The sequence below is a fragment of the Protomyctophum parallelum genome (genome assembly GCF_964188405.1).
Source record: "Protomyctophum parallelum genome assembly, chromosome: 14".
In the NCBI taxonomy this organism is placed as follows: domain Eukaryota; kingdom Metazoa; phylum Chordata; class Actinopteri; order Myctophiformes; family Myctophidae; genus Protomyctophum; species Protomyctophum parallelum.
Window position 1 is genome coordinate 8093322 of NC_139709.1, and position 16966 is coordinate 8110287.

The 16966-nt window shown below is 43.4% G+C and overlaps 1 protein-coding gene across 1 annotated transcript; it reads right to left on the reverse strand.

The window, feature by feature from the left end:
* Nucleotides 1–14164: 14164 nt before the first annotated feature.
* Nucleotides 14165–16760, reverse strand: tmem236 (transmembrane protein 236; the record flags this gene model as incomplete). Its single annotated transcript, XM_083781028.1, has 4 exons — nucleotides 14165–14799; nucleotides 15103–15226; nucleotides 16093–16165; nucleotides 16507–16760. 4 exons carry the CDS (start codon nucleotides 16758–16760, stop codon nucleotides 14165–14167), a joined length of 1086 nt encoding a protein of 361 aa, XP_083637154.1.
* Nucleotides 16761–16966: the final 206 nt, after the last annotated feature.

Below are 16966 nucleotides of genomic sequence, written 5' to 3' on the forward strand. Positions count from 1 at the left end.
CACGCACACACATTGCCAGTGGAACAGCCCAGTGTCTTTGACCACTATGCCACACACACACACACACACACACACACACACACACACACACACACACACAGAGTAGGAAGAACACTATAGTACAGCAGCTGCATCTGGATGAAAGATAGCCAATCTGTGGCATAATAATCCTTCATCCTTGTGGTTATATCTGAGGAGTAAACAGCGTGTTATCTTGACAAATCCAGGACTCTTATGATCACAAGCAACACATCCATCATCGGCTCGTCATGTGCTCTGTCAGGGATTTCTATTTTATGCTTAACGTGAGTCTTCACTCTTCAGTGTCAGTGCTATAGTCAGTCTGCAGATCTGAGAGCCTGCATGCATGGCCTCCAAGGAAAAGAAAGACATTTTGATGTGCAGAAAAAGGAACACTCCACGCACACTCCAAAAAGATGCTCGTAAATGTAATAGTTCATTTTGCCGTTTTAAATCGTGCTAAACACATTAGTGTCACACGCACGCACGCGCGCACACACACAAGGAAGAACACTATAGTACAGCAGCTGCATGGATGAAAAGCCAATCTGTGGCGTAATCCTGCATCCTTGTGGTTATTCTGAGGAGTAAGCAGCGTGTATCTGATTCTTGACAAATCCAGGACTCTTAGGATCACGCGCAACATCCGTCGGCTCGTCATGTGCTCTGTCAGGGATTCTATTTTATGCTTAAGCGTGATCTTCAGTGTCAGTGCTATAGTCTGCAGAACTGAGATGATGACTGCCTGCATGTCATCCAAGGGGAAAATAAGACGAGGAGGAGGAGCAGGTGGAGAGGAAGGAAACCAAATGAGAATGGAAAACACTGGCAGAAGGACAATGTCGGAAATGGAATAATATGGAGAAAGATCTCTTCATCTTTCCTCAGGGCTTGACATTAACCTTTTGTACTTGATCCCATTCACTTGTCCGGGCACAAAAGTGACTTGTCCAGAGCACACACACAAATACATTTTAAATTCCAAGTTGGTTTTGGTGAATACATGATGAATATTCTCAGTTTACATAATAGCTCTAGAATGTCTGATCTTAGATACATTTCATATATTCCAAATACACAGCCATAGATTGTTCCTATCCTCTCATGGTTACAGACTGTCCTCGTCTGCATTTAAACGTGTTTAATTCCTAAGATTTGGAGTCAAATATTGTCCTCTATAGTTTCATTTCCGTTTGAAAGTTCTGGCCGAAAAAGTGTTTATATCGCCACATTTTCCACGAGGAAAAGCTAAACAATGTTGTTGGCTGAAAGGAGCGACACCGACAGGTACATTTTGAATGTACTTGTCCGGAAAGATGTATTAGTTGTCCCGGACAACAGGACAAGCCTTAATGTCAGGCCCTGTTCCTTATACTGTCAGCATCAGATATCATACCCACCTCCCTGCACCCCTCCTGGCTGAGGATGAAAACTCATTTAAACCCAGCATGAATATGCAACCAAACATCTGGCTAATGCTTTTCCTCCCAGACATGGCTATAATGGCACCAATGAGCAGACAATAATGCCCTCCCAACAGCTGGGGGAAAGAAGAGGTTTGAGAGACATGGGAGAGTGTGCGTGCGTGCGTGCGTGCGTGCGTGCGTGCGTGCGTGCGTGCGTGCGCGCGTGCGTGCATGCGTGCGTGGTAATGGGGTGGAGTCTGAGAGGGTATAGCTGCAGGGTGGGGGAATACATTTGGGGAGGAGGGAGGAGCTAATGATAATTAATGATAATATAACATAACATATAATATAACATAATATTTAGAAAAAGTATGTAAAAACATGTAAGGCAACCCAAAAGCTTTTTGACATTTTCAAGTGGGCCCTGCATGATCCCGAAAAGGTTGAGCGAACCACTATTCTAAAACAAATAGCTATTTTTGACAGGGGGCGGGGGCATTCGAACATGGGGCTAAATATGTATTATTTTACACAATTTTAAAGCGATTCATCTTTTTATTAATTATTATAGTCCCACTAGACCCCAGGAAATTACATCTGGCCACAAATTATAACAGGATATATACTGAATGTGAAGGGGGGCATTATAAGGGGATGCCAGTGTTGTATGGCTCAACAAGTCAGTTGTCACCCCTTCACATTCAGTAGATCCTGTGATATTTTGTGGCCAGATGTAATTTCCTGGGGTCTAGTAGGACTATAGTAAATAATACAAAAAATAATCACTATAAAATTGTGTAAACAAATACATATTTAGCCCCATGTTCGAATGCCATGTCCAAAAACAGCTAAAATCCCTAAAACGAAAGAAAGCAGCAAATGAAAAACAAATAACACTAATCTTTTACTTTCTCTAATAACATCCTAAAACATGAACCTTGGTTGAAAAAAACCTAAAGTTGTCCTTTAAGAGAACATGCAGAGCAAGGTGGCAACGATTCAATAACAACCGTTGCTCCTGCATGCTCTGCCACATTCACAGGATTGTTTTTGATACAGCAGCAGCACAATCGATGAGAGCTCCAGCATTTCATAATATAGCCAGGGAAAGCTCACTTTTTATTTGTGTTTTTTCTCTTGACGTGGTCATTAAGATCCATAGAATGGGAGGTCTGTTCTGCCGGAAACATCACGAAAAAAAGTTACGGCCATTTTTGTATACCCCAACCCCACCATAGACAACCTATATAAGGCATTTTCTTTTCTCCAAATTTCATCATACTTTAAGTAGCATGTGACATGTCAAACTAGGGGGTTTTCAATTATTCTGAATCCATTCCAGGCATTTTAGTTTTACATGAAAAACACTCCTTGGCCTAAATTCTGCCATAGCCAAATGTGCTGACCTCATCACATGTGTGATGACACAAAAAAAAGAGTGAGTTTCACTCTTGACCTGACCTATTTATCTGTCACTACAGATACATAAGATGGGTTGAATGCAATTCTGGAGGAGCCTGGAACCTTCCGGTTCCCATGTGGGACGCGCTCCACCTGGGTCCGCGTCAATATGCCGACGGTCCATTGGTCCGATCGACAACCTACCTCAAACCCTCACCCTAACCCTAACCTCCCCCGGGGCAGACACCTAAACCTAACCCCAACCCTCTCCCGACCCCCAGCGCACCTCGGACCAATGCTCCTTCGGAGCAACGGTCCGTCGGATCATAGGGTGCTTCCCGCTCCACCTCCTGACTGCAGCCACTGCATGCCGTTCCCTTGGAAAGCGTCACTTCAATGAGTCCATCTAATTTAGGTTACTTTCCCCACTGCTCGGGTTCAGGTGTGCAGCAGGTCAGGTGTGTACCAGACCGTGCAGGAACGCACAGCTGAGGTTGTTTCAAATGGCGGCCTGAGCCAGCCTCCATTGTTATAACATCTCTACTTTCCCTTCTAGAGCAGTGATCTGCTCACCAAGCATTTGATGTCACATGTCATATTTGCTCACCCATTCTGGCCGGGCACCCATTTTGGTGTTGGCATCATGTTATGCTTTAGCTATTTAAAAATAGCAGATCTACAAGCTCATATCGCGCCACCGAGTGGCGCGATACGAGCTTGTAGGTCTGCTATTTTTGAAAAATCGAAGAGCGACTGACATTTCTAGAATCTGATCTCAGGTCAGAATGGGTTAATCAGACCAGTGTGTGTCCATGTGGAAACCTCGTATGATTCTGATCTCAGGTCAGAATGGGTTAACCCTCAGTGAGGAGAGTAGTGTGCCATGTGTAAAACAACTGAAGTGCTGCCCCCCCCGGGGTAAAACTACAAACTACACTAATCTGAGGTATACCAGATTAGCCCTGCAGATAATTGTATTAAATTATTTGAATTTACTTGAACTTGCAGTGTTGCAGAAGATTGACACGCTTTTCATAGGCAGAATACAGTTAACCCATTCTGACCTGAGATCAGATTCATACGAGGTTTCCACTGGACACACACTGGTCTGATGAACCCATTCTGACCTGAGATCAGATTAAAAAAATGTCAGTCGTTTTTTTAGATTTTTCAAAAATAGCAGACCTACAAGCTCGTATCGCGCCACTCGGTGGCGCGATATGAGCTTGTAGATCTGCTATTTTTCAATAGCTAAAGCATAACATGATGCCAACACCAAAATGGGTGCCCGTTCAGAATGGGTTAAAACACTCACCCACTCACCCACTCACTCACTCATTCACTGACAAAGGGACACCAGAGCACCAAGTTAAAAAAAAACACGTAGATTTGGACACTGCTGTGCAGCAATTCGCCATGCCATCCTTCCATGTACCGCCTGTTTGACCTGACCTAATTGGTGGCTGAGCAGCAAAGGTTTTATGCAAACACCATCAGCAGGATCTCGGGAGCTTCCTCTTAGAATAGATTCCCGCAAGCACTTGAACTCTGTCCTGGCTGTGCCAGCAAAGGGCAACATTGGAAGGACCATGCTTAAAAGCATTTTGAGCTTTACTTTATCCGTGTTTATGACTGGATCATGTGTGAGTTGTGATACTAAATTGTGTGATCCTTGCAAGAATGTAATAAGCTGTATACAGGGCTAGGATGTCCATGTGCCACCCATGGGAGAGGTGCCATGGCAGCAAAACACAAATTATGATGTACAGCAAAGAAGAAGCAGGGGAACAAAACATATCAGCAATATGCACGGGCTGCATACTTCTTGATGTGTCATTGCTTTGAGAGTCATCTCTGTGCTCTGTTAAGCTTCTTTCCTTGCTTGTTGCTGACTTTGGCATACATACAGTACCAAGCAGTGGTATATGTTTTAATCTGTGTGACTCTGCACCATTGAGCTATTGAAAGAGAGTACAGTAAGCCTATTTTCGGTTGGAATGTGAGGCTATACGACAGGGTCCTCTGCAGTCAGCATCTCTAACACAGGGTGAAGAGACTATAGAGCACTGCTGACAGGAACCTACCAGGTGGTTGAGCGGAGAGGGGGTAAAGGGGGAGGTTGAATTGAAAGGTTAAAGCTACAGTAGAGAGAGAGAGAGAGCTATGTAGAGAGAGAGAGAGAGAGAGAGAGATGAAGGGAGGAAGGGAGAGGAAGGGAGGAACAGAATATATAGGAGAAAAGGTGAATGAAAGCGAGTGGGATGAAGTGAGAGACAGGGAAAGATGGAGAGATACGAGGCCAGGAGCAGGACTGTGAGTCACCTGCCCGTGTATGTCATTGAGAGGACAGATTTGTAATAAAGATAACTGTGGTCTTATAGCTATACCTCCTTCTCCTCACACGTATACGGTATACCTGTAGCTCTGTCGAGCCAGACCGGCAGACCGTGTTGACTACTGCGTCCTCTAAGAGCCACACACACACACACACACACCACTGGGCTGACTTTGAACAACTTCAGGGGTGAATACCCTGTGGGCACCTCTCTTACAGATCGCCGTCTCTACAGAATGGCTATAGGGCTGTTAACGGAGGGTTTTGACACACTATACAGTATACATAGTACAGTACATATCAGCTGAGTGACAGCAACACAGCGTCCATCAGCGCTGCACGTGTGCATGCATACCTTAACGTCAAATTATAGCAGGCGACAGAATCATGGTTACTTATACACGGCAAGATACGCAACAACTTGTATCCAGCGCTGGCTTTACAATGACGTGCCAAAGACAGGCCTGAATTCAAGAGTACAGTTTGACATAACTTAAATGGTTCTCTGTCATACTGTTGTATTAGGTGCACAACCAGAATACACGTTATAGGCTTTTATATGCCGGCTCACTCATAGTCACCTCCATGGAACAATTAAGGAAATAAAAGGAAGTGAATGGATAGAAATAAATAAATGAATAAATGCCATGAGCGACACTGCAGCATGTGTGATGGTCACTTACGTAGGTGGACTGCACTCTCCGCCAATGTCCTCCCAGCCCACAGCAATACATCAAGACATCCAGCCAGGAGGGGGAGGAGGAGGAGGGGACATGCCCAGAGGGAGTCTCAGTCGGGTCGGGTGGGATGGGGAGCAGAGGTGGGTCTCCCTGGACCGGTCAGCTTCACATGGCGCGTTCACACAGATGGTCCACCTGACCCCTCCACCAGCGGGATCCCACTGTGTTCGGAGACTGCTACACCCGACACCCCACCCAGGTTAACCCCTTCCCACACTCACAGTCTCCAAGGTCCTTTTTTTGGGGTGGGGGGTGGTCGGCACAGGGTCCCGGCCGGGCCCGGACTTGATCGTCTCACAACAAGTTCAGTCCCGGGCAGAGCTGTTGTCCTCCTCTGTGGAAGAAGACAGCATTGCACACAGAGTGGCAGCTGATGCTGATCCCCACGTTGACGTCTCACAGCAACACTCACTTCTGCAGGATGGAAGAAGAAACGATGGTCACTGATCAAATCCTCACTTATCGTAAATCTGATTAATCTCTCTCTCCGAAACGGACACGCGCACAAACACACACACACACACACACACGCTCACGTTGAGGAGTGTGACAGGTGTGTGCGTGTGTTTGTGTGTGTGTGTGTGTGTGTGTGTGTGTGTGTGTGTGTGTGTGTGTGTGTGTGAGAGAGAGAGAGAGAGCTCACCTATAGGTGGGCGACGTGAAGGGGGGACTTCAGCTTCTGTCTTGTGTTTAATTACAATCATCCAACACCACACCACGCCGCCCCCCCCCCACCCCCTCCCCCCGACCATGCACTCCAGACTTCTTCACCCAGTCGGACCCCCACTCTCCCACCCACCCATTCTCCGTTTATTGCCCCCCCCCCCCCCCCCCCCTAGTGGAAAGCCCTTTGCATGCAGGGCTCAAAGCACAAAGTGCTTGTCATGTTCCCTCTCTGTGTGTCTCTCTGCTCTCTCATGGTTCTGTCCGATCTGACTCCCTGAACCACCCCACCCCACCCAGTCTGCCCCTGAATCCTTCTACACCTGTCTGTCTGTCTGTCTGTCTGTCTGTCTGTCTCTCTCTCTCTCTCTCTCTCTCTCTCTCTCAGCCCACCCTAGGAGCTGAGGAAGCAAGTCCAGAATCTGAGATTCGGGGGGGGGCTGTATAATTCCTCTCTGCTTCCTCTTCCTTAGCTCCTCCTAGACTCTCTCTCTCTCTCTCTCTCTCTCCCTCTCACACACACACACACACACACACACACACACACTCCACGCTGCTCTATCTCGAGGGTCCTCTCATCTCATCAGTATAGTGTTTCTGCTTACCTGAGTCACCCCTCCTGTGGTGACCGGTTATGCATGCGTGCGTGCGTGTGACTGCCAGTGCCTGTTTAGATAAGATAAACCTCTATTAATCCCTGGAGGGAAAACCAGCCGCATGCGTACGTGCGTGCGTGACTCCGTGTGTAGGTGACACTGTGTGTGTGTGCGTGCGTGCTGCTGTTCTGCCTCTCTCTGTTGCCATGCCGGAGCAGGTAACATTCTGTTAGCGCAGAAGACACACAGCCTGAATTCAAATGTGCCTCCAGCTATACAGCCCATCCCTCCTCAGAGGCAGCACACACACACGCACGCACACACCTCGCCTCTATACCCATCAGCTCCCTCTTTTTCTCCACCAGGCCGAAGGCATGGGGAGAGAGTATATGTTTTGCACTCCATCCGTGTGTGTGAGAGTGTGTGTGTGTGTGAGTGTGTGTGTGTGCGTCTGTGAACAGCTAATCTCCGGCACCGGTCGATGCCAAATTTTGCACACACACTCCCTGGATGCCAACGATGAACCTCTGCCCCAAATCTTCCGGAACGGCCTGTCATAGCGCCACCAGGAGGCAGACTTTTGTAAAACACATTTATATTACTCCTCCAGATTGCAGCATGCAATTAAATATTTCATGGACTGAGGTATATATCCAACCCATTTCACATTGGCCTGTTATAGCGCCACCAACAGGTGGATCTTTACAAAACACATTTTTGGAACAAAATGCCTCAAATAATCAAATTCTTTAACATTGGCCTATTATAGCGCCACCAGGAGGCCACAACCTCCCCTGCCCTGTGCCCCGAGGGGCACTTAATCTAGTTTCCTTCCATATCTCGCTCTCCTATCTCCGGTCACGCCTGCCGTCTTATCATGTTCCCGTGCTTCACTCGGAACGCGCTGCCGCGGTGCCAACGCCACCTCTGTGCGGTGCCCGCGTCTCGTGTGGATTATAATGATATACCCCATGGTACCCCATGGTACCCCATGGTACCCCAGGATGCACACTCAGTGGGCTGCGGTTTTCTGCTAACCCTCTAACATTGACACATGATTACTGTGGTGTTGACGTCCACGGCACACAGCACAGTAGTGTGGCCAGGGCCGTCTGCCCGTCTCTATAGGCACAAATCAGCAGGGGGGCATACTTTTTTTCCAAAGGGGGCACTTCATTTTTCAAACCCCCCTATGTATAACAAATACTCGCCTATGATGCGTTGAAAAAGGCTATACAAGTAGCCGGCTATAATTATGCAGCAGCAGCAACAACAAACAAACAAATACAAATATGTAAATATGATTATAATGTCTTCTGCATATATTACTGTGTATTTCTATTAACTATATATACATTAACACGTATATATTTACAATAATCATGAAGAACATAGATTTAGTACTACTGGCCAATCTGCACTGGAGGGGCACAAAGTCCAATCTGGGGGGGCAATGCCCCCCTGTAGAGACCAGGCCATTCAACCCACCAATGTTCATTGGCATGCCTGTAGGGATGCATGCCTGTAGGGATGCCTGCCTGTAGGGATGCATGCCTGTAGGGATGCATGCCTGTAGGGATGCATGCCTGTAGGGATGCATGCCTGTAGGGATGCATGCCTGTAGGGATGCATGCCTGTAGGGATGCCTGCCTGTAGGGATGCATGCCTGTAGGGATGCATGCCTGTAGGGATGCATGCCTGTAGGGATGCATGCCTGTAGGGATGCATGCCTGTAGGGATGCATGCCTGTAGGGATGCATGCCTGTAGGGATGCATGCCTGTAGGGATGCCTGCCTGTAGGGATGCATGCCTGTAGGGATGCATGCCTGTAGGGATGCATGCCTGTAGGATGCATGCCTGTAGGGATGCACCATATATAAATCACTAGCATAATCAGAATCGGCCATAAAAATGCCATATCGGTATCGGAATGGTCTCAAAATAATCCTGATTATTTAATCCGTTTCCACCTGCAGCAAAATAAATAAATGAAAAATGTAAAAATGCATCAATGAGTTCAATATAAATATGAATTAATAGTATAGGCCTACCTCTAGTCTAGAACAAAAAGCCAAATCAAATATGTCAAAATAAACTTTACATCTTTTCTACATTTAATTTGTGTACTCATCTCATTCAGGCCCCTTTTCCACCGGTTGGTTCCCAGTGGGAACCGGTTCAGTTCTTTTTGGTTTTTAGTCCATGAGCCAGAGCTCCAAAATTGAAACGTGAATTATGAATTGAGTGGGCAAAACCATACCTATATTAGATTGTTATCACCATTAAACTCTCCAAATTGAGTACTTACACAAAGACAATGATTTATTGTATTACAAATTTTACATTTTTAAATATGCAAATGAGGCATTATGTAGGAAAAATATGCAATACTCAAAAATATGAAAAAGCTACTACTGTGGAAGGGTTATCATGTATTAATTTACTTGTATTGATCCTATAAACAATTTAATATAGGGTATAGTTTGCCTACAAATTATGGAGCTCTGGCTCATGGACTAAAAACCAAAAAGAACTGAACCGGTTCCCATTGGGAACCAACCGGTGGAAAAGGGGTCTGAGTGGCCATTCAACCCACCAATGTTCATTTGGATGCCTGTAGGGATGCACCATATATAAATCACTAGCATAATCAGAATCGGCCATAAAAATGCCATATCGGTATCGGAATGGTCTCAAAATAATCCTGATTATTGAATCCGTTTCCACCTGCAGCAAAATAAATAAATAAATGAAAAATGTAAAAATGCATCAATGAGTTCAATATAAATATGAATTAATAGTATACCTCTAGTCTAGAACAAAAAGCCAAATCAAATATGTCAAAATAAACTTTACATTTTTTCTACATTTAATTTGTGTACTCATCTCATTCAGTATATATAGTCGTTCAGTTGTGAAAACTGAACGACTATAGCTTGTTTCCATTGTGGTCCTCTGTATAATATCGGAATTGGTCAGAATTGGTGGCAAATATGACCGTGCAAATAATCGGATATCGGTGATAATTTCATAATCTTAAGGGCTTAAGTCATTTTACACTTGGTTGCATGCTGAAAATAGCACATCTACAAGCGTCTACAAGCTCACAATGCGTCGCAGCGCGATGTGTTGTGAGCTTGTAGATCTGCTATTTTCAGCAAGTGTAAAATCATTAAGACGGCATCAAGGCCCGCCAAAATAGGCCTATACATTTTAGTCGACTAAATCAACTATAGATTTGGTAGTCTAAAATCTTATGATATTTAGTCGACTAAAACTAGACTAACACTGTCAAAAATGCTGTCAACACTGCCTTACACAGTTTGTCCCAGCGTCCTGTCTCATCATTCAGCGGGACAAAGACCACATGCTCTGTGCCTTGGTGGACAAAGACCACATGCTCTGTGCCTTGGTGGTGGTAAATTCCCACTGGAGGACTGCAGATCATTTTAGCTGTTTCTCTCTGTCACTGTGGCAGCATTCCGCTCTGCGAGTGGAATAAGTAAACTACTGCAATGTAGAAATATTTAGAAATATATCAAAGTATTGTTATCAAAATGTACCAAATTAGAAAGTAAAGTACTCATTATGCAGAATGTCCCATATTTCACAAGTTTTCAAATTTATGAAATTAATTTAAAGAAAAAATAGCAGGCTCATGCGTCGAGGATATGGTATGTGGTGTAACTTACACCACACCATTGTGTAGGACAAACTGTGGCAATTTGGCAAAATAAGTGACAAAAACGAACGAGAACGTCTATTGATGTGGAATACAAGTTGTGATGTCTTGCAAGGTGTCGTTTGTCTTTGCCAGTGAAATGATGTGGGGCAGGACAGGATGGTCAAGCTGTAGCCTACAGTATGTAATGAAACAAAGTGGAGTTCAATGGCTTAGACTCTAAGGCAAGCCATTGAACTCTAAGCAAGCCTTGCCTTAGAGCAGCCAGTATGGACTTGTCTGGTTATAGTATTCTTTGTGCACGCCTATCCACTCTCCTTTAAACCTTTTGATCAGATCGTGTGATTTGGGTAAATTATTTAACATTTCGTATTGACTGCCAGGAGATATTCTCTCCATCTCTGTTGTGGATTAGTTGCCACATTATTTAGTGAAGAGCATAATGTTTTTGTTTTTTTCCTTTTAAACATAAAAGGAATAAAAATGAAAAGTGAATGGTATCACTTGTAAAACTGTTTAATGCAGTTACTAGTAGTCACTAATGTAGAAAGATAACATTGATAAACTGACAGGATTTTTTTATACAAATAATTTAAACACGTTTAGTACCAACAATAACATCAATAAATACTTCTTAGATTTAAGCATATAATTACATTTTAAAAAGTGAATATCGTTGCTGTCGGGAGAAAACCTCATAACTCCATTGTTGAGGGTTTAGATTATTATTTTTTGCTTAAATCAGTGCTATTGAACACCCTCTACGGCCGTGTGTTGTTTAGAAAATATTGAACCAATGGAAAGTAGTAAAAAAGTGCTTTGGACAAAACCTCTTAACTCCATTGGACCCTCAAACTGCCTGCTAAAGCACCTCACCTCTGGAAGTAATTGACAATATATAAAGTTACACCAACTTTGATGAGGCAGCATTGCTTTTCTTTTTAAATATATGGTTAATTTCCTGATAAATGTATATTTTTCATTTCCTGATAAATGTATATTTTTCATTTCCTGATAAATGTATATTTTTCATTTCCTGATAAATGTATATTTTTTATTTCCTGATAAATGTATATTTTTCATTTCCTGACGAATGATCATTTTGGAGTTATGAGGTTTCTTCCCGACAGCAGAGATATAAAGTACCTGTTATAAACCTTGCCTTAAAGTGATATTTGAGTTGAGTGAATTGATGGATATTTTCTTTGGCAATTATTTGTCTGTTTTTTGTTTGTGTTTCTATATTTTCTTGTAAATAAACATTCGACAATACAAGTTTACAAAAAAAGGTTTGCTGTTGTTAGTCTATTAACTTATTTTTTGGTTTCTTCATTCACCATGAAGGAATGTGACACAAACACAATTCCCCATGATTCAAGGCTTCACATGTTGAGTAGGATAATCCATAGAAAAAAAGTTGTTTTGTGGTCTGCATTCATATAGTCCAACTCAAGTGAGTCAAGTCTTAGCTCAACCCATTCCCATAATTAAATATCCAGGTCATTTTAACTTACACCACACCATTGTGTAGGACAAACTGTGGCAATTTGGCAAAATAAGTGACAAGACCGAACTCTAAGCCATTGAACTCTAAGCAAGCCTTGCCTTAGAGCAGCCAGTATGGACTTGTCTGGTTATAGTATTCTTTGTGCACGCCTATCCACTCTCCTTTAAACCTTTTGATTTGGGTAAATTATTTAACATTTCGTATTGACTGCCAGGAGATATTATCTCCCTCTCTGTTCTTGTGGATTAGTTGCCCCATTATTTAGTGAAGAGCATAATGTTTGGGTTTTTTTTAAAGCCGATTCAACATAAAAGGAATAAAAATGAAAAGTGAATGGTATCACTTGTAAAAATGTTTAATGCAGTTACTAGTAGTCACTAATGTAGAAAGATAACATTGATAAACTGACAGGATTTTTTTATACAAATAATTTAAACACGTTTAGTACCAACAAAAAAAAGAAATAACATCAATAAATACTTCTTAGATTTAAGCATATAATTACATTTTAAAAAGTGAATATCGTTGCTGTCGGGAGGAAACCTCATAACTCCATTGTTGAGGGTTTAGATTATTAGTTTTTGCTTAAATCAGTGCTATTGAACACCCTCTACGGCCGTGTGTTGTTTAGAAAATATTGAACCAATGGAAAGTAGTAAAAAGTGCTTTGGACAAAACCTCTTAACTCCATTGTTGAGGGTTTAGATTATTAGTTTTTGCTTAAATCAGTGCTATTGAACACCCTCTACGGCCGTGTGTTGTTTAGAAAATATTGAACCAATGGAAAGTAGTAAAAAGTGCTTTGGACAAAACCTCTTAACTCCATTGGACCCTCAAACTGCCTGCTAAAGCACCTCAGCTCTGGAAGTAATTGACAATATATAAAGTTACAACACCAACTTTGATGAGGCAGCATTGCTTTTCTTTTTAAATATACGGTTAATTTCCTGATAAATGTATATTTTTAATTTCCTGATAAATGTATATTTTTCATTTCCTGACGAATGAACATTTTGGAGTTATGAGGTTTCCTCCCGACAGCAGAGATATAAAGTACCTGTTATAAACCTTGCCTTAAAGTGATATTTGAGTTGAGTGAATTGATGGATATTTTCTTTGGCAATTATTTGTTTGTTTTTTGTTTGTGTTTCTATATTGTCTTGTAAATAAACATTCTACAATACAAGTTTACAAAAAAAAGGTTTTCTGTTGTTAGTCTATTAACTTATTTTTTTGGATTCTTCATTCACCATGAAGGAATGTGACACAAACACAATTCCCCATGATTCAAGGCTTCACATGTTGAGTAGGATAATCCATAGAAAAAAGTTGTTTTGTGGTGAAGTATTCGTATAGTCCAACTCAAGTGAGTCAAGTCTTAGCTCAACCCATTCCCATAATTAAATATCCAGGTCATTTTGGCAGTTCCTAAACTATTACCAAGGTTAACAACATTTAAAAATGGCAGACATGGGCAGAACTGTGGTAGGCTAAACTAGGCCTACAATAGTGATATATTTAATGTTGCATTGCTTTATATAAGATATTTCCCTGATCAATAGGCTATGTTGCTTTCAGGTCTCAAGACAAGTCAAGTGATGCTTGATGATTCAAGCATCACGTCCTGATCTTCATGACTTAAGTCTGACATGAATCTAAGTCTCAAGTCTACAGCTCCGACCAACAGTGCATCCCCTGGGGTGCAATACAATTACAACGCAAATAAACTGTTCAAAAGATCATTTCACATCTGATACATGGCTTCTCGTCCTGCTAGAGAGGAAGAACATGCATATCCAATCCCAAATCCTTGTTAAAACATGCTCTCTCTTTTGAAAATCTTCAGCTTGGTCAGGAATGTAAAGTAAACATAAGTCAGGCACACCAGCAGGTTTTTCATTGGATACAGGATGGGTGTCACATAACCAAACACAGCGATCAGGGCTACTCGCACAACAAGGAACGGCAAGTCCTGCAGAACGACGCCAGCGATGGACAACAGGGGGTTCTGGGGCGTAACGCTCAGCCTAAGAGTGGACAGGAAGACCAGGATGAAGACGGGAAACACCCATGCCGAGTAGAACACTGAGGTCTCACCCGCCACCCGCAGCATCTCCACCGTGTCCAGCCAAAATAGGAAGCTATCAACAAACACAGCTGCCCTTCCATCCCTCGCCCACAGGAAATGGAGCGGGCCGGAGTAGGACCGGGGCCGCGACGAGTAAAGGTATGCGGTGCTATTGGCGGACCGCGAGGCAACTGTCGAGTGGCTGTGTGTGTCGTCCTGGTCCCGCCACCCCCCTGTGGTGCTGCCGCCGTTCCTGACCTCTGGCTGGCCCGGCGGTGACCCGTTCTGGCCTCTGTCGGAGTACAGCTGGCCCGATACGGTGCTCACCTGTTCCAGGTGGGTGAGGACAGGCCCTGGCGAATCAACGTCCACATCACCTCCTGATGCCGGTGACACATGCACACAGGACACAGATGGTTATGCTAAACATGTACATGCTAGGGTAAGACCGATCTTGTGATTGTGACAATAGCAATCCTTCTAAATTCATTGCAGTACAGGTGATAAAAGGGACAGTCAGGTGGAACAAAATGCAAAAGGAAGGCAGATTACTATCAGTGTCTAGTGATCCCAGAGGAGACATTGTGCAAACTGTGTGAGCACTTCAAAACTTGGGAGAACATATCCTTCAGTATAATGTTGTGCCTGCCATCCTCAGAGACGCAGGGAAGTGTGGGCCTTACCTTGTCCGGTGAGATTGCATGGGCGAATCCTGTCTATAATATCCACACAGATGAGAGAGAAGAGAACCAAGGAGACAGGCAATTCTGTGAAGTGATCAAACCTGAGGCCTCTATCCACCTGTACCTAGAGCCCAGAGCAGGTAAAAAAAACGAATTGAAGATCGTCAGAAACTATGAAACGATGTTGTATGGAAAAGGAATCATTGAAATCGAAATCTGTTCAATAGTGATTTGAAAGCATTACAAATGTAATGAACCGATCAACTTTTATTATCTGTGTCATACTCATAAAACACGCAAAGATGTAAATAAATAATAAACACGAGTTAACAAAATACAGCATGAGATGCATAAATGCACACCGGTAATAAGTTATAACATTGTGATGCCAATTAACTCTTTGGTGAGATGCCATTATTTAATATTTACACCGTTACAAGCTGTTTTAGAATAAAAATAAGTAATTACACGACAAACGCAACCTTTGTGTTTGTGTCTCATTCCAGCTAGGAGAATGGCATGTGGGTTTGAGTTAATGGCCAACCAGTGATGTTCACTATGGGTTACTGAATTACCCACACATTACTGTCTTGTGACAAGAGGCACATTCCCAATGCATTTCCTGAAGTTACTTTTTCTATGCGCAGTGATTACAACAACAACCCCCGGAAAAAGCATTACGTGGAAAAACATCTATGAGTTAAAATAAGCTAAAGAAATATATTAGAAGCTTTTCAGATTTTATTTTATTTTTTTGGTGTGGCTCAATTAATGTACCATGTCAGATATCAATGGCACATTAATTAACTGTAATACCCTGCCAACCAACACCTTCTCTTACATAAGGTAAAGTGGGCTTGTGCCAATGTGGCAATGAATGCAATATAGCTCTTGTCTTGAAGGACCACAACGGAGCATGACAGAACACATAAAATCTCCATATGCCTGTGTGTGATTATTATATGATGCGATCAGTCTTGACGGTGTTACCTTGGAGCCGGCTATGAAAATGGCAAAACACGGCAGTGTACACAGGAGGACGTAGGCCAGCGCAGTCGGCCTCCTGGAAAAAAACACAAAATTGCGGATTCACTATTCAGTTCACATTTGATTTCACTCATCGCCCAAGCACGGCCGGTAATCACAATGAACTGTATCACAAGAACATATGCCTTGATTCCAAAGCAAACAAAGCTCTGATCCTTCACAGTTTACATATGCATATAGTTCTGTGGTATATTCTACCTTACTTGAGTACTTCCAAATTCCAGTACTATTAATTCTACTCCACTACATATCAGAGCCAAATTTATTTTACTATAATTATTTGAAAACTTTAGTTACTAGTTAGTTGGGAGATTTTAAATGATAGACTTGAACAGCATAAGATCCTCCTCCACTCACCACTGTGTGACATCGGTGATGAACCGGCGCTGCTTCAGGATGACATATTTCAGGGGAACCCACACCAACAGGGTCACGGAGGTCACGTAGGCGACGGAGGCCGCCACCACCAGCCAGTAGGCCGTGGGGTCGCGACCCCGCACGTCGTGCATGAGCGTGGCGAACCTCTCCATGACCACGAAGACGGGCACGCAGAGAGCGGCGAACTGCAGCGCCTCGTAAAGGATCAGCTTGACCGTCTTCCGGGAGAGCATGGTGGTGGTGGTTCCGCCCGAATTTATACCTTCCAAGATCCTTGCAGAGTTCTACCGGGCGGTCGGGGCTCGGGACCGAAATAAAAAAACCAAACAATCCCAACAACAACAGTCCCAAAATGACTCCCACCACAAAAAAGGAACCAGTGAACCCTTCGCTGGACTCTGCTCAGTGACATCGCCTACTTTGCAGTGAGAAAACCGCT